Source organism: Elaeis guineensis, chromosome 7 (genome assembly GCF_000442705.2).
Source record: "Elaeis guineensis isolate ETL-2024a chromosome 7, EG11, whole genome shotgun sequence".
NCBI lineage: Eukaryota > Viridiplantae > Streptophyta > Magnoliopsida > Arecales > Arecaceae > Elaeis > Elaeis guineensis.
This window is the reverse complement of record NC_025999.2, coordinates 85,175,730-85,198,718: the sequence shown is the minus strand read 5'-3', so window position 1 is coordinate 85,198,718 and position 22,989 is coordinate 85,175,730. Positions and strand designations below refer to the sequence as shown.

Below are 22,989 nucleotides of genomic sequence, written 5' to 3'. Positions count from 1 at the left end.
ATCAAATAAACATATTTTTATCTAAAATCTGACTTGATGCCCAGTTGTTTTGGGTCCAAAATTAAATATGAGTAAAAAACTTTTTTTAATTGAATTAGCGTTTAGATTGATTTTGGTTGGAATAACTATAATGAAACCTAGTTCGGACCCCACCAAATGACATCTCTGAGCATAGATAAGCTAACAAGATAGGCTTGTTTTCTTTTTTTTTTTTCTTTTTTTTTTTTTTGGTGGAGGTGGGGACTTGTTTAAAGGTTTTTGGGATGATTTATTTAATGATTTTCTTCGTCTTTTTTTGTGATTTGGAGACCCAGGTCAAAACACGTTACTGTAAGGGTTGCAAAATAAAGGAATGCACGTGTTGCACTTAACTTAAGCTCAACCAAGAACAAACTTGCTTAGGCTTGGTTTGAAACTAAATTAACCGAGCTTGAATTAACAATTTAGACTCAAAAATAATTTCAAGCTAAGCTGAAAATCTAGCTCATTTAAGCTAAACTTGATGAGACTCGGGTTTTTTTTGTATAGAGAAGCATGCCGGTAGTATATTTGGTATTGTTGTGGTCAATCTCCTGGAGAGCTGATGCCGGTGAAGAGCACTTGCAAAAGAAGTCCACACTGATCAGAGTTGTATCCGACGAAACCCTCCGATATTTAAGTCGGTGGAGAGTAGTCGAACAGGAAGTAAAATATCAAAATTGACAGAATATCAATCCAGAAGTGTCTTACCAATACTATTCATTTACCTTTCTTTTATAGATAAATTGTTGGTAACATTTGTAACAGTTAGGCACATGGTCCCGATGGTTACATGCTTATTGCGCTAACAGTTTCTGATAAGCCGACTGAAGGTCGATGATCCTAATGTTATGTCGGAGTCATCGATGGTATCGTCGATGGCATACCGACAGGATGTCGTTATCGATTGGATGCCGACAGAATGCTGCTATCGACTGGATGTCGGATTTTCTTAGTCAGTCACTACTTGAGTAGACGATCGGCGATAGATTGTCGATGTCGAATGCTAATAAGACAGTCGATGTGGCAAATCGTCAACTTCTTTGATCGATTAGACCATTCAACCTGATATCAGTCGACAATATATAGTTGAGTATCGTTGTCGAGTCAGAGATATCGTACATCGAGTGCAAATCAAGATAGTAGAATCAGTTGTTCCAACAGTTATCCTCCACTCTCAAGTTCAAGATGACTTGACACGTTGGACAATGGAAGTATCTTCTTTATAATTTGATGCTGGATTCTGTGGTTGCTTAGGCTGTCAGCATTTATGATTTTTTTGAAAACTGAATCGTCCGTCACTTTATCATTTTGGAGATCGTGTAATTATTATTGGAGTGTCACCTCAAAAAGATGGTTATTTAATGTTGCAGGCGACCAAACGGCGGGAAGATATGACTTGGTTTCATTTCAGTCGATTGGGCGCTACCACGCATCGGACGATTGTTGGCTCCTAGCGATCACGCAAATTGTGCCTATTACTGAGGAAGAGTCGGCTATCGGGGTCCAAGAGACCGATGCAGTGGCAACGACTGGAGAGACAGCTGATGGAGTCGATGAAAGGGAGTCGGTGTAGCTTAGTCCACTTTTTGTATTTAGATCTTAATTCGCTTTTTGTAATCCCTTTGTCTTTTCACAGTCATGAAAGTAAATTTTTCTAAGTGTTGAGTACTTACCTTTTCTTTCTTTACTTAAAGAATTGATTAACTGATTAATTTTGACTATCTGAAGTCGTGCTCAACCGATTGAAATCGGTGTTATAGTCGGTGTTATCTGATTAGAGTTGATATTTACCGACCAAAGTCGATGTTAGCCGATCGGAGTCGGTCTTTTGCCAACCAAAGTCGGTCTTTTATCGACCGAAGTCAGGTCGGTAGATAAGTAGCTTGTAGATAGTCGAATATTCAACAAAGATGTCGAAAGTCGAACATGTCATTTCAAATATTTATCAAAAACATATCTACTGATGATACATATGAAGATTGTCAGTATTCCATGTTTAGGGGATAGATGTCTCGTCGAGGGTTTTGAGCCAATATGCTCTCAAGCATAGAATTATCCATAAATATTTTTTTTACATCATAATTAGCTATCATTGTCGAGATAACGACAGCATCATCATAAGAAGTTGAACTTTTCGAGCATCTTCTTCCGAAAAGAGATTACAGTGTCGTGTCATCGTTTCTTGGATGACTTCTCTTTGATGCTTGCCCCTAGTTTGCTTGCCCCCTAGTTTCTCGGACAGTCTGTGATTATGTTGATCATCCCTGTAGTCGATCGATTGAAAATCTCTCCAGTTGGTGGTGGAGGTTGCTCTGCAGCAACTTCAAGCTGTTGACCTTGGACATATTTTTTGAGATATCCTCTGCAGATGAGGTCTCGATTTCATCCTTCAATTGGATGCAGTCATCGGTGTCGTGTCCATGGTCGCAATGGAATCGACAATATTTGTTCTGATTACGAGAAGTGGTGGGGCTCACATTGATGGGGGCTTCCTCACATATTCTTCCTTCTCGATCTCTATGAAGATTTGAGATTGAGGACCACAAGCGGAGTATAGCTGTCGTACTTATAGCTTGGGCTCCTCAGTCTCGACATCGATTGTCGTCGAGAAGGATCCCTATCGGATCGTCTTTGACCTAAACCTCCCTCAGTCTTGTTCTTCTTCGAAGCTCCTCTATCCTCACTGTCGCATCGAGTAGCAGCAGCTTCTTCGGCACAGATATATTTCTGTGCTCGAATGAAGAACTCAAAAAATGACTTGGGGGCTGTCTTATCTAAGAAGTAAGTGAAGCATGAGCCACGAAGTTCCTGAGTAGCAGCCACCATAGCCGTATCCTGATCAAGATCATAGACTTCCAACATGGTGGCATTGAAATATGCCATGTAATCTCTCAGTAATTCTCTTTTTCGTTGCTTGATCGAGAAGAGGTTTACAGAAGTGTGTGGCAACTTTCTGCTAGTGTGGGAATGCACCATGAACTGTTGGTTGAGTTGATCGAAGGAGTTGATGCTCCTTGGACTAAGTCCCGAATACCAAACTCGAACTGCCTTCCAAAGGGTTACCGAAAAAGCCACACAGATGAGGATGTCGGTCATGTCCTGAATCATCATGAAGATTTGTAGCTCTTTAAGTGGTCGACGGGGTCGGTGGAGCTATCGTATGGCTCCATATGCGGCATCTTGAAACGAGCCAAAATAGATTCATCCAAGATGCACCAGGTAAAGGGCGGCATCAAGTGGATGCTAAGGTCATTGAAGAACCCACAGTCATCCACTTGGATTTGTGCAAGTCGACGGTCAAACTCCTTAAGCTTGCGCTCATAGTCATCGAATCACTGTCGTTGGGATACTTTCAGCATCGAATCTTCCCTAGAAGAACTTGGTGATGAGCCAGGGTGCTTCCCTTTCTTTGTACTATGATGGCGAGAGGGAGAAGGAGACCGTCGCTCTTTGTGGCCGGCACAATGGGAGTGTCGGGATGGTTGAGGCTCAACACAAGACTGCAGAGCCTGTCGTCATTCAGGGGGAAAAGAAGGTGATTGCCGTGGAGCACGGCAACTGTGCCTTGATGGCACTTTGTACAACGTTGGTTCCTCCAGTCCTGATCATTGTTATTGCTGCTGTTGGAGGTTGTGCACCGCCTCTGTCAGCATAATAACTTGCTACATTAGAGCAGCAAACTGTTGGGTGTTCGTCATAACGATTGGATGCGAGGTGTTGGGCTCCGCTAGTGGTGGCGAACGGTCTTCCCGATGGAAAGACTGCCTGGTGGAGCCAGTGGAGAGTTGTGCTCCATTCTTATCATGATCAATGGCAAAATGATTGTTCATGCTGCCTCCCTTCCTGACGCGTCAATCTGTTGCAGCTAATCTCCTGGAGTGCCTGACGTCGATGAAGAGCACTTGCAAAAGATGTCCACACTGATCGGAGTTGTGTCCAATAGAAATCCTCTGTGCTTATGTTAATGAAGAGTGATCGAACAGAAAGTAGAATATCAAAATTGACAGAATATCAGTCCAAAAGTGTCTTACTAACACTGTTTATTTACCTTCCTTTTATAGACGAATTGTTGGTAACCATTTGTAACAGTTAGGCACGTAGATCTCACTTATTTCGACTTTATGGTGTCGTGGAGTGGGCAATTAATGCTTATTTAGTGGGCAACTGATGGCCTGATCATAGAAGTAACTATTACGCACTTAGTGCACTGACGATTACATACTTATTGCGCTAATGGTTTCTGATAAGCTAACTGGGGTTGGTGATACCGACTAGTAGTCGGTGATCCCAATGTTATGTTGGAGTCGTCGATGATATCGTCGATGACGTGCCAATAGGATGTCATTACCGACTAGATGCCGACGGGATGCCGCTACCAACTGGATATCAGATTGTCTTAGTCGGTCACTATTTGAGTAAATGATCGACGATAGATTGTCGGTATCGAATATTGATAAAGTAGTCAGTGTGGCAAATCATCAACTTCTTTGACCGATTAAACCATTTAGCCTGACATCGATCGACGACATATGGTCGAGTACCATTATCGAGTCAGAGATATCGTGCGTCGAGTGCAAATCGAGGTAGCAGAATTGATTGTCCCAATAGGTATTTTTTTAGACTTATGCTTTATATTTTACCAAAAAAAAACTAATGCTTTATAGCTTTATAATTAAGACTTTAATTGACACTTATGTTTTTACGTTTCGATCTAAGAATATTAATTCAATTAAACCAAGTTTTAGGTCAAGCTCTAATTCAAGCTTGAACCAACCTTGGTTCAAAAACTTGAATTGATTCCCTGCTTAATTAAAAATTTACAAGAATCAAGTTCTAAATAGAAGACTCCACTTAACAGCCCGACACGAACTGGGCCGTGCCTAGCATAGCTTGCCAAGCACTATAGCGGGCCGTGCCATATACTAGGGGCCGGACCAAGTTGGGGGTTTGGTGGCCCACGGCCCAGGCCTGGCACAGCCCTACAGAGCCTGGGCTCGCACAGCCCACCGGGCCAGACACGGCACGGCACGTGCCCAAGCCCGCATGCTAGCCCATATGGGCCGTGGCACAGTCTATTAGGCATGAGGTGTTTTTAAAATTTTTATTTTAAAAAATAATTTTTATAAAATAAACAGGCTAGGGAATAAATAAAAAAAATTGAAGATATTGAATTTTTTTTTGTAAAAGTAAAAAACACTTTGTAATGGTGGAGAATTTGATATGGAACCCTATCAGTTTATTAATATAAATCAAAATTGTACAAAGGAGGGAGGGGGCTAGGCCTGACCCCCAGAATATAATGAGGGAGAGAGAAGAAAATAAAGGTGACCTACCTCAACAAATAAAAAGTAAAAATATACAATTTTAAGAAATTAAGAATTAAAAATAAATCTTAACTAATTATGTATGCCGTTTGTGTTGTCCTCATCATCAGATCCAGTATTATATCCTCCTTTATCCTGAAGTCTCGTCTCCACATCTAGCCAATCTTTGAAGCAGAGCAGTATCTCAATTGTCTTGCCCATCATGCTACTCCTTTTTTCATTCAAAACATGCCGACCTATACTAAAAGCTGATTCCGATGCTACTGTAGATATCGACACAGTTAAAATATCACGTGCAATTGCAGATATAACAGGATATTGATTTTTTACACTCTTCCACTAGGCCAACACATTAAGATTTTCTATTTAATTTTCATCCAATGCAGAAGATATTTTATCTCGTAAATAAAATTCTAATCCGTTGCTTAAAGATGAAGAAGATACAGATGAAGAAATTTTATCATCAAAACTTTTATTTTTTCAAAATACCCCATAATCTAGCCATTTTTTGACTGTTGGAGAGGTCAAAATGATCATTTCCCAAACTAGCGGTTATAACCCAAAAAAACCAAAAAAGAGAGGATTTTAGCCGTTACGAGATGGGTCTAACCCGTAACGGCCTTAAACGGACCGTGCTAGATACGATCCGTAATGGTCTTAAACAAACCGTACCAGACACGGTCTATTTGAGCTGATTTAAAAAAATATATATGGATCGTCCTATGGGCCTGGCGGGTCACGGGCCGTGCCAGACATGACCCATCAGATCCTTAGCCTAGGATTATGCCAGGCTGAGATCTGGGATAAATAGACCGTGCCCAACACGACCCGTTTGGATCGTGGCTTGATGGGCCAAAGCCGAGCCGGGCCGTGTCAGGCACAATGCAGTGCCCAAGTCTAATTTGGGTGGAGTCTTCTGGCATGGCTCAATGCCCAAATCTAGTTTGAGCGCAGCTAGAAGTCTCCGTTTCCACGTAGAGGATAATTTTGGCAATCGAAACTCGCTGATCCAAATTTGGGTAGCAAATATAGCTGAGTCGGCGAATGATTCGGGCTGGAGAGATAAGGCGATCAAATGGGCGCATGCAAGCGGACGCAACGGCACGCTGCGGGCTAATTTTGTACCATGACCTGATATTTTCCGTGCACGGATGTGTCTCGATTTAGCGCAAGGATCCAAGGGGAAGGTGGTGGGATTCGCTTGATTGTTTCCCGTTTGGTTTCGCTCCATGCGGTCTCCACGGTGGAGCCAAAGCCAGTAGGGTGTTGCAATCGCCGCAACATCATTTTCTTTCTATTCGCTAGTGCTATCCCAGGGACCATGAGAAATCATCTGAACTCGCGTGATTTGGAATTTTGATCTGTGTCTGCTGTTTTGAATGTGATAGCATTTCCCTTTGATGTGTTTTTGTGTTGTTCCATATTTTATAAGAATTGATTTATTTTCATTTCCTGTTTTTGTGTTTAAGAAAGACAAATTGGTAGTCTGCAAATCTTTGGTGTCTGGATCTTTTTAAAAAAAAAAACCCAAAAACATCTTCAATCACAGCAGAGCGGGGTTTAGATTGCAACTAGGTGCAACCACACAATCGAGATTTGAACGGACAAATAGGGAATTCATGAGGTTGAGTGCATCTACAACCACTCCCTCCCAATATTCAAAATGTGTTCTTACAAATCAACAGGTTTAAAACAATTACAGACTCACAGTTGAGAGAGAGAGAGAGAGAGAGAGGGAGGGAGATTTTTTATAAAACAATAAGTTAACTAATTTGAAATATCTTAAAAAATTATATTAATTAATGAGAAATAGGATGTATATATAAAATACAATAAAAACAAAAATTATATATTTAACCTTTGCATTCTATTTTCCACAAATACTTATCAAAAGAAACTAAAATCTCGTCTGATCGATAACTTTGACACACTGAATCTAATATAAAATATATATTTGTGATTCAACAATATTGTACGGTAATCAGCCAAAGGCCGGCTTTGCTCTTCCATGGACACCGGTATCCTTCAGTTCAAAAGTCATTAGAAATTAGACATTCCTAAATCCTAAACCTAAATTCCATTCTACACAAAGTTTGGATACTAACATGCTCGAAAAGCTTTACGTCTGCGACTTCGAACAAACTCGCAAACACGCTACGAACACAACAAGCAAAGTAGCAAACATGGAAGCTAGCAAATACTCTCTATATATATCCTCACTCGATCTGGACCTGGACCACGTCCTTGCGCTCCTCCTCCTTCACCTTGGGCACCACCAACTTGAGCACCCCATTCTTCATCTCCGCCTTAATCTCGCCTATATTGTACAAATTCGGCGGCAGTTCGATCCGGCTGCTGTACCTTCTCCGCCCGCTACCCTCCTCTTCGCCCTTCCCCTCCTCTTCCCCGCCTTCCCCCTTTATCACCAGCGCGTTCTGCTCCACCGTCACACTCACGTCCTCCTTCCCCAGGCCGGGCATTTCGACACTCAAGTACAGCGCGTCCTCCTCCTCCCTCGCGTCCCACCCGCGCCGCATCCCCCTCACCGCCGCGAACGGGCTCTCCATCATCTGGTCCATCAGGTTCAACACCTGGCTCAGACTCCTCGTCGGGTTGAACGGATCAAACGCATCTGGACCCCCTAAAACGAGAAGAGTTAGACGAGATTAATCGACCCAGCGATCGAACAAATTGGGGGAAGAAGAAGAGGAGTACCGGAGAAGAAGCTGGGGAAAAGATCGCCGCCGCGGCGACGGCGGCGGCGGGTCGCGGGGGCGGGGGAGACGTCGGTGCCGCGGTCGATATCGACGGGTTGTGTATCTCTGGCGAGGTCGCGGGCCTCGGCGGAGAACGATCGGAATGGGGTGGTCGCGACGGCGGAGCGGATGGGGGAGAAGCGGAGCTTCTCTAGGAGTTTGGAGACCGGGGAGGCAATCATGGCGATCACGACGAGACTTTTCTCAATCTCTTCTCTTTCGTATGGTGATTCGCGTCCGTGCAGCAAAATGGAGGGGTTTGTGGCAGAAGATAAAGGATGGGAGAGAACTCTCGAGAGCAAAGCAGAGAGAGCAGTGCCGAAGCTTCGAGCGACGAAAGGATGGGAACACGCTAGAAGGAGCGCCGGAGGATCGTACGTGGCGAGATCAGGAGGAGCCGCGCACGTGTTTCACCGAGCGTCTGATTAAGATCGGACGGGCATAAAAATAGGGTCGCTGGTGCTTAGGATCGTGGCGAGGTCTGGAACAAATGAACTTGGGTATTGTTCGTTGGATCACCTTGGAGAATCTACACCTAATACACTTACGTATGTGGGTGTGGTTTTTGTTGAAACATGTGCTTATGTGTTTGCAGGGTCTGTTCAGGATGTTCCACCAAACACCGGAAGATGAGATCCACAAGAAAATATTCGTTGCAACAGTGAAATCATGACATATTTATAACAAACTAATGAAAAATTATAAATCAGTGAAATATAAGGGTAGCATGAGGTCACATCCATAGAAATCAATGAAATATACTAGAATCGATGAAATATAAAGATTTTTATTGATTTGTGATAAATATGATGTGGTATTATCATTGCAATGAATATTTTTTCGAGGATGATGACGCATGGTTGGCGAGCGAAAGATGTACAGCGCATTCTTAAAATCTTAGACCACAAAAAAGATGATTCCATCTCACGAGAAAATATTCGTTGTAATGGTGATATCACGTCACTATTGTAACAAATCAATCAACAGTCGAGAACGAATGAAATACACGAAAATAATCTGGGATATAATTCATGAGAATCGATGAAATACATGACAATCGATGAAATATAAAGATTTTTATTGATTTATTACAAATTTGATATGATATCATCATTACAATAAATATTTTTTTTCACCTCACGATATTCGTTTGAAGTTCGATTTATAAACATAAGGAGAGCCCGATATAAAAAACATCTTTTATATTTACCACATATCCATGAGATGTATCTCAAAGGTATATATTAGTATGTCCATAAATCTTCGTCACCTACAATTTAAAAATATGTGCTCTTTATTTTATAATCACTAGAATGTCTCCTGGTTGATGTATCATGGTTGATAACAGTGTTATAACCTTCATGACAGTTTTTACCACCTCGCATTATGTTTTTGAGATAAATAACGTGAAAAAATTAGGTGGCTATTATTTTTTATTATTTTTCATTTGATGGATCGACGTAACGTGAATAGAGATTATTATTTTTATCTATACCTTTTTAATTAAAAAATTATTTTAAAATACACAACTTTTTTCTCAAAAAAATTGCAAGATCCCAAAAAATATTATTATTTTATCTAATAAAAAAAGTAAATAAAAAGATAATAACGTTATTTTTTATTATTGTCCATTATTTAATGAAACTGCTTTTCTGTACCTATTACATGAATAGGATAGGGAAAGTTTTGCCCATCCAAAATTTTTAAAAAAAAACCTAAAAAATTATAGAAAATCTAGGATGCCACATCAAAAAGCCATGTGTTTTACTAAATTTAATTTTGGAATTTCTAATTAATCAGACTCTTCTTATAGTTTGTTTTCTGATTGAAATTTGTTTCCACACCCCTCCCATTGCGAGAATCAAGCCGAGAGAGAGAGAGAGAGAGAGAGGGGGGGGGAAGAGAAGATGTCTCAACTCTCAATGGGGGCTAAGAAGGAAGGGTGCTCTAAGAATCCTATCTTGATATCCCATCGCCTAATACAAAGTATGCTTTCTTTTCTCCGTTTCAACATTTTTTTTTCTTTTTTTTTTTTTTATGTTAAGAATAACTCTTTCTACAGCTTTGATTGAATATTGGGTCTTCTCTTTTGAGAATAAGGATTTTTTTGATCTCTTCTTTCTTTCTCACTCTTTCTTTTAGCAATCTTCGATATTCTTTTGGTGCCAAAAGATGGCGAAGAAGTTTGGGCTTAGGTTGAAGAGGCTCAAATTATTTTAAAACCTTTGACAGTTGTTTGTTTGACCTTTGAAAGTTGTTTTTTTTTTGACCTTGAAGGATTGTTGGATTGGGCAGAAGAGGAGGTTGGTTTCCAACCATCAACCAAAGCAAATTATCTCAAGCGGCGTATTCGATCTATGGGTAGATATTTCACACCCCTCCAAACTCCAACATTGGTATATTTTAATCTTTTCTTTCTTGTATATATCGTTCGTTGTTACATTTTCTACTGAAAATTATAAAATCTCTTTACTCTTTCCCCTATGTATGTGATTGCTTTATTATTTCCCTTGTTTTTGTTCATTCCTTAGTTATTTCTATTCTTTCTTTTCTTTTCTCTTTTTTGTTTCAATTGCATTGCGGCCTATAAGTGCAATAAGTATTCGGAGCAGCCAAAAAGAAGGAAATGGAAGAGAAGACATTAGAGTAGAAAAGTAGGCGTGCTGCAACGGTTAAAGGGGAATCGGCTGGAATCGTTGCCATTCCATTTGTACAAAAGTTTGCTTCAATCATCTAATTGAATCATGTGTAGCCCGACGTAGCCACTGCAGCATTATCCGAGACTCAGGGCCGGCCTTGAGATAGATCAAACTGGGCGACCGCCCCAAGCCCCAGGCTTAGACCTTGTATTGATGTTCTAATAGGGTGCAAGGATGGCTTTCTACAATATTATAACAAGAAAAATAATTAAATAGGTTAATGATGGGTTTTATACACTGCTTAACGAATATATCTATAGAAAATTATTGCACGTAGATTAATTTTTCAATGATAATTAACATTTAAAGTATGTTAATTTTTAATAGAGAATGTGCCATTTTTTCATTTAGCCTTAGGTCTAAAAAATGTCAGGACCGGCCCTGCCGAGACTTTGCCCATGACCCTTGGTAGAAGATGGTATACATGAGATATCAATGGTTGTGCAATGTTGGAGATGCCTGGTCAAAACACCATCTTTATAGAATCTTTTTGATATCACATATTATAGTAAAAATAAAATAAAATAAGAAGATAATAAAATACGTGGATCAGCCAAAAGATTCGCTTCCATGAAGCATGCAAGCTTCACTATGAAAAAAAGAGAAAATTATAAGAGAAGATCACACTCTCAACTCTCAACTCTCGTGCACCCAATCTCCCCCTTACAAGAAGCTCTTCCTCATAAAAACTCTTTTTTCAGAAAGATCTTCTGAAGCGATCGCTGTCTACTGTCTGACAGTCTTCCTAAAGCACTCTGTCTTTGCTCTCTGCCGGCTCCTCTCGATCTACTACTGCTCTGGGTCCTCAGCCGAACACACAACACCACACTGCACTTTCGATCTCTGATGTTTCGCCCACAGGACCTCTTAAAGGCCCTAAAACCCAAACAGTATCATAGACAAATTCCTTTCAGCATCCAAACACGCCTCTCACCGTTGGATCATGCTCGACAACACTTTCATGCCGTTTGATCAAACATTGGATGACTTTTGGCCGTTGGATCGCACCAGATCGTGCGCTGCATGCCCGCTGATCTCCTTGAAATCGCCAATAGTCGTCCGATCATGATCGGAATCATCCGTAGCCATTCGATCGCGCATCGATCCACGAAAATCTATCGTGGATCGTGAGAATCACTTTCGAATCGTGTCCGATCCATGGTGGACCACGAAAAATCGGACGAAAAATGCTCGGTCTTTCCATAGTGATCAACATGGACCGTCGGTCCACGCATCGTGCATAAACTGTGTGAGGATCCATGTGGGCCGTGCCTGTGCGCGCCCGCCTGGGCCTGGGTTGCGCACTGCACGCGTCCGTGCGTCCGCATACTAGGTCGCATGCGTCTGTGTGTTCGCATGCTGGGTCTCGCAGCTGGCCCGTGTCGCCACACGCGCTCACTCCACCGCAGCCTCCACCGTCTCATGGGTCGTATCGCCTGTTCCGAATTTCTCTCGAACGTATCTTCTCCATCTAGACTTCGTTTGAACTGATCTTAGACTCATTAGATTTCTTTTGTCATCGCGGACCTCACTATGGGCTCAGTGTGAGCTGAATCTCGAGATGTCAAATCCTAACATATGAGATCTTAAAACTACCTAGAGAGCTTACCATACGGTAATAGTAAATTATTATTTTAGACGGTGGTTTTCTTTCATTTTCACTTTCAGATCTATTAATATTTTTATTTATTAATTTAGTTATATATTTTCTCATGTTAGATATCTTTTATTTATTAATATATTTTTTATTTTTTATCCTATTAAATATTTAATGATATATTTACAGATTTCTTTAATTCTATATACCTCTTATTTTTCAACATATTTTTATTCTTCTTAATTTATGTTTTTATATAAATTGTCAAAGAAATTTATAATTATTTTTTACCAAAAATAATTATAATTATTTCATCAGCCAACATATCTCAGGCCATAATTGTATAACTAAAATAAAGTAATAGTTTCGAAACCTTTTAATTCTTTTATTTCCTCCCCCACTGCCTCACTGGACGTTTACCTATGGCGTCCACCATTATAATAATCGTTATTTTAATAACTATTTTAAGATTAAAACATTGAAAAAATATTTTTTTTGGATAGATAATGGCTGTTACAGCTGTTGTAACTCTGAACAACGGTTCTGGTTGATCCATTATAACGGAATAACAAGTTCTTTAGAAAAAAATCCTAAAGGAGCATCAGTCACATTTATTTGCACACGTCACTAATCACTATGGACTATCATTCGCGATAAAGGTCTCTCTTTTTTTTTTTAACTAACAAAGGTCGTTCTTTGACTTGTCACTTTTAAACATCTTTCTTTAACGCGGGTTCCGTTTTCAAGCAGCTGCGAGAATAGCTTCCGCGACAGCGGGGTACATTGCAAGTGCAAGCAAAAGCGAAAATCCTGCACGGCTGCTGTTGCGGAGGCGGTGCGAATTTTATTCTCATATCGATTGTTCAGCCGGACAATCGTATCTTGTTAGGTTTGAATATCTTTCTTTCACATGAAGGCATTTTTTTGGATCCCATCATTTTGATATGGATCCAAAGGATAAAGCCATGAAAAGTACATCCACACTGAAATACATTTTAATGGACCTTCAAAACGGACAATACCTTTACATCAGACTGAATACAGTTTCTAACCTCATGAGTGTGACTTGATTCGATCGTAATATCGATGATCCATGCAGATTTTTCTCAATATGCAGTGATTTTCTGATTGGAGGAGCCACTGTTGCGGAAGATGTACGGACTTTAATCCCACATCGATTATTCAGTCATACAATCATATCTTGTTAGATTCAGATACCCTCCTCTCACATAGAGACACTTTTTGGATCCGATCGTTTTGACACGGACCCAAGAGGACAAAACAGTGAGAGATACACCCACACCATACGAAATACGTCCTGGGGAACCTCCAAAACAGACAATACCTTTACATCGAACTGAACACGGATCCAACCTCATGAGCCTAGCTTGACTCAACCGCAACAACTGCTTTCCATGATTTTTTTAATTTCCCTCCTAAGAACCAGTTATCAACAAATTTGATTGGCAAAAGAGCAATAAGATTCACATAATGACATAAAGATGGATAGGGAGGAATGAAAATTAGGTGGGAGGGAAGGAAGGAAAGAAGAGAAAAAAAACCCTTGCTTTGAATCTGCTTGCATCAAGGATGAAAGCGTACCCCTAGACTTAACCCCACCACAGTGCCATCCAGTGCCTCATCAAACAGAGTCTTCACAACCCAACGGCTGAACGTAACAGCAGCCATTCTACTGCTCTTATTTCCTTATCAAAGATCGAAGGCCAACCGTCTAGATCACTTGTACATATAGCTTTAAAAACAGAAAGTACATTACCTGATATATTAACTTATATAATTTATAGTAAGAGAAACCATCAACAAATAAAACTATAAGTAAATATTGCAGATTCCACCAAACTTCATGGCCTCAGAAAGGCGAGGGGGGCAAAGAGCTAAAATTGTTGGAGCGCGGCAACCGGATCCTCCTCTTTCTAAGACGCTCTGCAATGATGAAGGCAAGCTCCAGTGACTGAGATGCGTTGAGCCTTGGGTCACAGTGGGTGTGGTAGCGTGATCCCAGGTCATCGAAGGTCACGGCCCGAGACCCACCAATGCACTCCGTCACATTCTGCCCTGTCATCTCCAGATGAACACCTCCAGGGTGGCTCCCTTCCTGCTCATGTACATCAAAAAATGCTCGCACCTCCGCCTGCCAAGAAAGGAAAAAAGCATTATCACCAGCAATAAGAGCAATAAGGCAATAGATTTTCATCTTATCGAGAATGAAAGATGATCTATTCTATCTGAACTTTTATGGCATGTTTGATTGGAAGAAGTTGAATTATAAAATGGGAATGAGAATAACTGTCATTCCAACCATATAGCTGGGGAGAGTCTCATTTTCTAATCTTCCAAAACTCAATCCATATTTTTTTTCTTAATATTCAAATTCCATTTCGATTCTAATTCCGGTTTCGATTACGAATCAAATGCATTAGAGAATATGACCATTTTAATTTTCATTCCAATTCTAATTGCGAACCAAACGCATCCTTGAAGGATTAGGATTTGTGAGGTCTTAAACTTCTACAAACTTTCCATCAACTTTAATTGTGGACCCCAAAGATGCAATAAGAGATCCCAACATGCCCCTAAGAGAGATAAAGCCAATGATTTTGAGATGGGTGATGAAGAATTAGGGTTTGATTGCCGAGAGAGCCTGGGAAATGGCTAGGGCATCCAGCAAAGGCTGCAGGGTCAAATACTAAACAAGTAATGCTAAACTAACATCATTCCTTTTAAAAAAAGCCAGAAAAATCAAATTAGTGCCTGAAATATTTGTTTTGTGGGAGGCCTGCCATCCAACCACATGGCTCTCCTCCTAAACAAGCATTAGTTCTGATTTTAATGTTGTTATGAGGGCTGATGTTTGGTTTAACATTTTTCTTACCTAATTTGATGCAGGTAGATAATACATTTAGCAAACTAAACCACATCAGATGGTCCTTTTTTTGGCATCTACAGCTCCTACGTTCTCGGTCAACAAATAAGCATTGTTTGTGCATGCCATGGATCGGCTCGGCAAATCAGAAAATATGCCATGGGATATTTAATTCAAACTAGAGGAATCTTAACTACTCATATGCCAAAGAAAAGGTTAGCGCCTGGGTCTGCCTTTAATATCTATGAATAAACACAGAACACACACTAAACAACTTAGTAACGCCATTTAATATAGATTAATCTCCCCCACACTAATCTTAACCTCAAATCTGAGGACTGCACCAACCACTACTATGACCATTTTGGATAATTATTTTAGTGGGCAATGAGTAGACATATGTCATTACCAATGACACCATTTCACCCAATTTACGTGGTCAACATTTCTGGGTTCGTGTCTCTGTTCCTCACTTGAGGTTACTTTAGCATGAATAATTAAATATTCTCTTTAATAGATTTCTGCTTTTTATGATGAATGGAGAGAATCAAAGCTTAAAAGTGTCATCACAATTTTACTCAAAACTCAGGATAAATCTTCCCTAAGATTGCTTAGTACAAGTTGATTAACTAATCTAGGGTTGCATATTATCCTTTTTTTCTCTTCACATCAACTTTTTATGTTATATTTTATCATTTTAAGTAGTAACTTGTTACTACTGCAAAACCTCAGTACTTATGAAGTCGACAGCTACCATAATGCGTTGCATGGATACGTTGATTGATGAGTTGGATCGTTGGCCGATGAACCAGTTTAGAAGGGGAATGCCTGCCCTAAGACCAAAATCCAAAATGATGCTTGCGACAAGATACAGGCATTCCTCAACCATTTAATGGAGCTATAAGCCCCAAACCCTCAGTGTTGTAGACAATGGACTAGAGTTTGTCATGCTCGATCACCATTTTGAAAGCTCAAGGGAACAGTTGACCGATCAATTATATATTAATTCATGATTGAAAGAATTGATTAGAAGTAACTCCAAGGAAATGGAAACTAAATAAAATTGACAGAAATGGATGAGGTTTTCTGATGGGTTTATTTGCTGTGAGGTGGTACAGAGCTACAGATGTACCACCTGAAAACCAACTTTAGTTCAAAAATATGCACTTAATGTTTCACAATAGCTTTTATTTTTTCATACTTAACTATTATTCTAGTCCAAGACATTAAAGCTAGAATTAAAATGTGAAAATATAAAGTCAATAAGAAAACAAAAAGTTAGTTGAGATCAAGGTTTTAAACTCCGGTGGATGGCGGCATCCCAACTTTCCCAAATATCGGGACAGGATGAATGAAAAAATAGACTAAGAGTCTGGGACAAAAAGGTACATCCAACATCTGATGTATCAGCACAGGATGCATCTCATTGCATGGACGACCTCATCCCATGATATTTAAAACCTCATCCCATGATATTTAAAACCTTGATTGAGACTATTTTTGTTTAAATGAAATGCAATATACTTATAAGAGCTTTGAGTGCAATATTGGATAAAATGACAAATGAGAGGGAAGTTGCACATACCCGGATGGCATCAAACGGTCTAGTCTTGAGGCCACAGGGGGCCTTGATGGTATTGCCATGCATAGGATCACAGACCCAGGTGACCATTTGGCCTGACCCACGAACTGCTCGGATGAGGTGGGGAAGCTTCACCCTCATGTTCTCAGCCCCCATCCTCGTAATTATTGTGATTCTCCCCGGCTTGTTATGAGGGTTCAGTATTTCAATTAGCTTCACCAACTCCCTCGGGTCCATCTTATCACTTACCTGCGTCAATTCATCCATTGAAGCAACCATCTTTAGTCTCCACACAATCACATACTAATAGGAGTTTCTTTGGAAGGAGAAAATGAAGTTTTGTAGCCACCTTGATGCCAAGGGGATTGGCAATGCCACGAAGGAACTCAACATGCGCTCCGTCAAGCTGGCGAGTGCGCTCCCCGACCCAGAGGAAGTGGGCAGAGCAGTCATAAAAGAGGCCAGAGGTCGAGTCCTCACGAGTAAGGGCCTGCTCGTAAGGGAGGAGGAGGCACTCATGAGAGGTCCAGAATTCAGTCGTCGTCATGATTGGGTGGTCCACGGTTAGCCCTGTTGCTGACATGAACCCCAGTGCCTCATCCACTCGGTGGGCAAGCTCTCGGTACCTGCAAGCTCGTTCCCACAGAAACAGCAAGACAAGAAGCAGGTTTTAGACTTTGGATTTCAAAAAGGTCTCGATGGTAACTAGAACAGGTCTCAGTCTTGACTTAGTAACTGGCTATTCAATTCCAGAAATCTCTTTTTCTTTCCCTGAATTAGGAGGAAAGTCACAGTCCATAATTTCCTTTTTCCCTTTAGGATGTCAAAGGCATATATTTTTATCTTTCCCAGCCGAGTCACTTTCTTTCTAGAGGACTGAACTATTGATAAAAACACGCCTTAATTGTGGTAGATATCCTTTTCCAAACTCTAAGACCAAACAGAAAGAATAAAGCAGGGCGTATTCTAAGAGTGACAGCTTAGAACATTATAAAGGAAAATAATATTGTGGAATAACAAGCCAATTGGTAGAGTGGAATTCATGTGAATATATTTTATATTTCTAGATGTCACAATCTCCTAACTTTGAATTATGGAAGTCAATCCGTTATTTGTCGGTGCTGGATTTAATATGTATCTAGAAAAAATGTACATTTATCATAGGAAATCAAATTCATTATAAAATAAATGGAACAACACAACTTTTATAGAGAAAAACTGATCCAAAATTCAGCAATATAAAGTTGTAAAAGAGTTAATATGGGAACTCTAAGTCTTCTTCTTTCTCGTAAAATAAAAGCATATAAGGAAAATTATGAACACATGATCGGAAGAATTCAAAGCTAATATATAAATATTTATTATTTCTACATAAAAGAAACAGCACAACACCGATCGACCTTTTTGAGAAAAGGCTAATATACGAACAAAATAAGTGCGAACGCTACACAGAGTTTAAAACCAGACAAAAACTCCAAACGAACAGCATTCTAATCGGTGGCGATGAAACGGATCCTCGAAACCAAGATCAGCAGAAAAAAAATCACACAACTCACCGGTCGCCCTGCTCACTGTGCTCGGTGAAGTCGAGATTCCACTGCGTCACCCGCTGCATCGCGGCGTACCCTCCGGTGGCGAAGGCCCGGAGGAGGTTAAGCGTCGCCGCCGCCTGGCAGTAGGCCCTGATCATCCTCTGGGGGTCCGGCGTCCTCGACTTTTCGTCAAACGCATCGCTGTTAATGTTATCCCCCCTATAGCTCGGAAGCTTCACGCCGTTCCGCTCCTCGAACGGGTCCGACCTCGGCTTCGCGAACTGGCCCGCCATCCGCCCCACCTGCGCCACCACCGAATCGAGTGATCACGGCCCTAGATCCCGCCAATCCGACGGCCCAGAATGCAGATCGTAGGGGATTGGAAGGGCATCTTACCTTGACGACGGGCATCTGGCCGCCGAACATGAGGACGGCGCCCATCTGGAGGAGGATGCGGAAGGTGTCGCGGATGTTGTTGGCGTGGAACTCCTTAAAGCTCTCGGCGCAGTCGCCCCCCTGGAGAAGGAAGGCCTTGCCGACGGCGGCGTCGGCGAGGCGTTCCTCAAGGTGTCGAGCCTCGCCAGCGAACACGATCGGCGGGAAGCTCTCCATCGTCCGGAGCACCGACTCCAGCTCCTTCTTGTCCGGGTACTCCGGCAGCTGCAGCGCCTTCTTCGACTTCCAGCTGTCCAGCGACCACTTCACTGGCGCCGCCGTGGCCGCCTGGGTCTTCTCGGCGACGGCCGGGTTCTTAGCGGGCTCTGCCGCATGGACGGCGGAGATCGGGCGAGGGACAGCGCGGCGGGGCTGGACGGGGAGGAGGGAGGCAAGGCGGTGCTGCTGGCCGCCGGCAGTGGCAGCGGCGGAGGAGGAGGAGAGTTGGTGGAGGGGGTTGGTGGCGGAGAGAGTGGAGCTGCTTGCTAGGGCCATTTCCTTCTCTCTCTTCGTTCCTTTGTTTGTTCGTTTGTTTCCAACTAGAGAGAGAGGAAACCCTGAGAGCGCTCGAGGGGGAAGAGGGGAGATTTATGGAGCGGAATGCGAATCACCTGAGAGCGGGGGTTGGTGGGGTGGTAGTTGAGGAGGGGTATTTCGGGAATGGGATAAAAAATTTATATCCATTTAAAAATTGATGAAATTGTGGATTGAAATAGCAATATCTACTAATATGGTACCAAACCGAATTAAAATATCTATATCGACTAATTATTTTCCTAACCTTCTAGGATTGATTCACCGATTGAGATCGGCTGGTGAAGCCGATGTGGACGGCTTTGAGCCGAGCCGCCGGAGGCAGGTCTCTCTTTTTCCTTTTTCAAATAATTTTAATTTTCAAGACTTGAATTTGGAGAAGGGTTGGTGGTGGGAGCACACGCAACGCACGGGCGTTTTGGAAAGAAGGGGGATTTGGTGTGGGAAAGCCACGTGAGTGGATCCGGCTTATTGGATTTGCAACGGGCACCTACCACCTTATTCCTGAGAGAGAGAAAGAGGGAGAGAGAGAGGAAGCTTGACTTACCTTTACTCAAAGTATATCTCCAGTTAAATCCCATGAATGATATTGATAGAACTTTCAAATAAATAATATAAACCGTTGAACGTGATTTACCACGAATACATCTCGAATCCAACCACATGATGTGGTATCACCTACCATAGGAGCCTGATATGGATTAGTCCAGGAGCCCATTACTTCAACCAACCACTTCCTGCTGTGTAACCATCCCAAGAGCACAAGGAGAAATCCCAATCCTTCCAATCCGCAATAGTTGACCCACAATTCTAGAACGTTCTCCATAACTGCAAAATCGATATCTCATCAACTCTCGATGAATTCCCAAATGTGTAAAATTATTATCTCTAGCTTCCCTCACATATCCTTAACGCCATGTAGAATCGGACCCTTGCCAATCTAATTTTTCCTTCGAAGGCCCTCCAAATAAATCTTTTCTTGCTCCAAATACGCCTATGTCCTTCCAACTTCCCTCGAGTTCTTGAAAGCTCTCTGAAATCACATTAAATCTCTAAAAAATTTTAAATTGACGAATCATCACTTATGAGCTTAGAGCACTCTATTAGTGGCAATCCATCCAACGGACTTTATACAGTCTCGAGCTGAGTGATATCATTGCATACATTTCTCCCAAATATACAAAGTATTCCTCCCATATTCTCCTATATAAAATCCGGCTCTCCACTTCTATTGTCTTTTAGATCTTATCTCTTTCATCCACCTCTCTCTCAAAACCTCTTTTATTCTACCGAGATAGACCGAGTCAAATATCAGAGATTCTCCAACAAAAAAACTTTTGGCAAACAGATTTTTTTTATTTTTACTATTTCAAGATGCTTCAGAAAGCCTAAGCACAGATTCAAACTTCTTTGACAGTTTTGTGACTTTCGACTAGCTCCTAGGATCATTAAGGTACCATTCTACCTCTTATTCTCAGCTCCAGCTTATCAATCTAAATTAGATCAACTTTCGATGATAATAAATATTTTTAAATTACATATGCACCAAAAATTATATACAAATGGTCCAAAAATTTTTAAATATTTTAAATAATATAAAATATATATTTTTTTTTGATGGTGACTGAGAGCGGTTCGCACATCACGCTCACTCCTAATGCATTATGCGGATGATTAAGAAGCCAGGAATATATATTATACATGAGCTACTAATAAGACAAATGGCTTTATGTTTTGGATGCATGTGCTCGTAATGGGACAATCATAAACAATGATATATGTATTTCGAATAAGCAGAGCGTATACAATTCATGCATGTGATCCCAATATATTTTAATAGTGGAGTTACATTAATGGTTAAGCCCTATGGCTTGATTTTTGTAAAGACCCTTAATAATATTATGATTTGCCAATATAAACTAAGAAATGTTGAAAATTAGTTAGCTGATATAATGAAGTTTTTTAATTTAATTATTACATATTAGACTGAAAAAGGGTGGAGAGGAATGTAAATTGAGATTTGACATAGCTTATTTCTTTGACGGTTGTGAAAAATACTGATAGGCCATAAATCAGAAAGTCATCTCGCAGCTTCTATATGAGGGATGAGTGAGAGAGTGGCATAATTTGTTCTAGTTATATCAACATTATAGTCATATAATTGTTGGAACAACTTTAGCAGCCGCATCTAGTTATCTTGGTAATTGTTGGATCAATTTCATTAGTATACATATAGCATTAATTACAGTGATTGCATGCAGTTATGTGTAGTTTGGCCATCATTGTAACCAAATATATTTTAAACATGATTTTGTATCATCAACCTGTATTTGACAATTCAGTTACTTATCTTTCTTTAATTCTCTTTAGTTGAGTAGTTGATTAGTAGAGCCGATACATTTGAGGGGTATATATGTAACTTTAAGATGAGGAAGATCAGAAAGAGGGGATGCTTTTGTTTGTTAACATGAAATTTGATTTTAAGTCTAAAACTAGGATGATTCAATACTTCACGAATTTGGAATTTGAAGAGACTATATCTGGCTTTGATGTAAAAATAGCCGTGGATTTTTTTTATCTTGTAATTAATAACTTCATATGGAAGTTAATATTAGTAATAGAAGAAGATAGCCACTTGGCTCTTACCAATCTCTTCTCTTGAAGGATGTGTTGAAGATGGTAAATCTTAGGTGGGTAGAATAAATCATCTTCGAGTTTCAGATATCCATGATATTATCGGTAATTTGGATATAATGAATTGGTGATGCTTTTGTAGCTTCACAGTATTTCTAAAGATGTTCGAATGCAACTGTTGCTGCATCTTTCCGATGGTGTGGTGAGGTTGTGGAATGGCTAGGGGACATCTGTCAAGCTGGAGTAGCCGGACTTCGATCTAAGATCCAAAATTCTGCGAGAAAGTCCAAACACGCTAGAGAAGAAGGTGGGGGTTCTCTGGCAGGAGATCCTCCGATGGTTAAGTCAGTAATAGACTGAGAGAGAGAACAGTAGAGGAAGAAGATAAAAATGAGAAGAGTCCAGAATCCTCTCTTTTTTTTCTTTACCTTTTCCTTCTATAGAAAAATCTGTTAGGCAGTTAGGGTCTATCAGAGTCGGAGTGGTGAGAAAGTCCAAACACACTAGAGAAGAAGGTGGGGGTTCTCTGGCAGGAGATCCTCCGATGGTTAAGTCAGTAATAGACTGAGAGAGAGAACAGTAGAGGAAAAAGATAAAAATGAGAAGAGTCCAGAATTCTCTCTTTTTTTTTCTTTACCTTTTCCTTCTATAGAAAAATCTGTTAGGCAGTTAGGGTCTATCAGAGTCGGAGTGGTGGATGTCAGCAGGTTGTTACAAGGTTAGCTATCCATATTTGAGGAAGTAGTGGGCTGTTGCAACAGACTACCAACTCATCATCCTCCATATCTAAGAGCTCTTCAGAGGTGCTCGATCTAGATGGCCTATAGAGAGCTGAGATGGAAATAAAAATGAGATCGACTGAAATCCGACAATGTGGACCTCATTAGGTTACCGATCTCTTGCAGATAATTGGCTGGATGTCGATATCTGAGGTGTTATTCAGATTGCAAGATGTGGATTACCACACCATTATGCTAGGTGTGTGCTACAT

General features: G+C 40.8%; 2 protein-coding genes and 1 long non-coding RNA gene across 3 annotated transcripts; 1 reads left to right on the top strand and 2 right to left on the bottom strand.

Moving 5' to 3' along the window:
* Nucleotides 1-7,282: 7,282 nt before the first annotated feature.
* Nucleotides 7,283-8,510, bottom strand: LOC105036952 (small heat shock protein, chloroplastic). The gene is made up of 2 exons (XM_010912668.4): nt 8,061-8,510; nt 7,283-7,986 (listed from the first exon to the last, which is right to left on the bottom strand). Exons 1-2 carry the CDS (start codon nt 8,281-8,283, stop codon nt 7,562-7,564), a joined length of 648 nt encoding a protein of 215 aa, XP_010910970.1. The 5' UTR covers nt 8,284-8,510; the 3' UTR covers nt 7,283-7,561.
* A 1,451-nt stretch (nt 8,511-9,961) lies between these two features.
* LOC114914383 (uncharacterized) lies at nt 9,962-10,589 on the top strand. Its single transcript, XR_003801437.2, has 2 exons — nt 9,962-10,087; nt 10,379-10,589. It is a non-coding gene; the product is annotated as an uncharacterized lncRNA (long non-coding RNA).
* A 3,478-nt stretch (nt 10,590-14,067) lies between these two features.
* LOC105048637 (phospho-2-dehydro-3-deoxyheptonate aldolase 2, chloroplastic) lies at nt 14,068-19,410 on the bottom strand. The gene is made up of 5 exons (XM_010928022.4): nt 18,792-19,410; nt 18,420-18,697; nt 17,213-17,489; nt 16,867-17,112; nt 14,068-14,549 (listed from the first exon to the last, which is right to left on the bottom strand). The coding sequence occupies exons 1-5, from the start codon at nt 19,323-19,325 to the stop codon at nt 14,268-14,270; spliced, it is 1,617 nt and encodes a 538-aa protein (XP_010926324.1). The 5' UTR covers nt 19,326-19,410; the 3' UTR covers nt 14,068-14,267.
* Nucleotides 19,411-22,989: the final 3,579 nt, after the last annotated feature.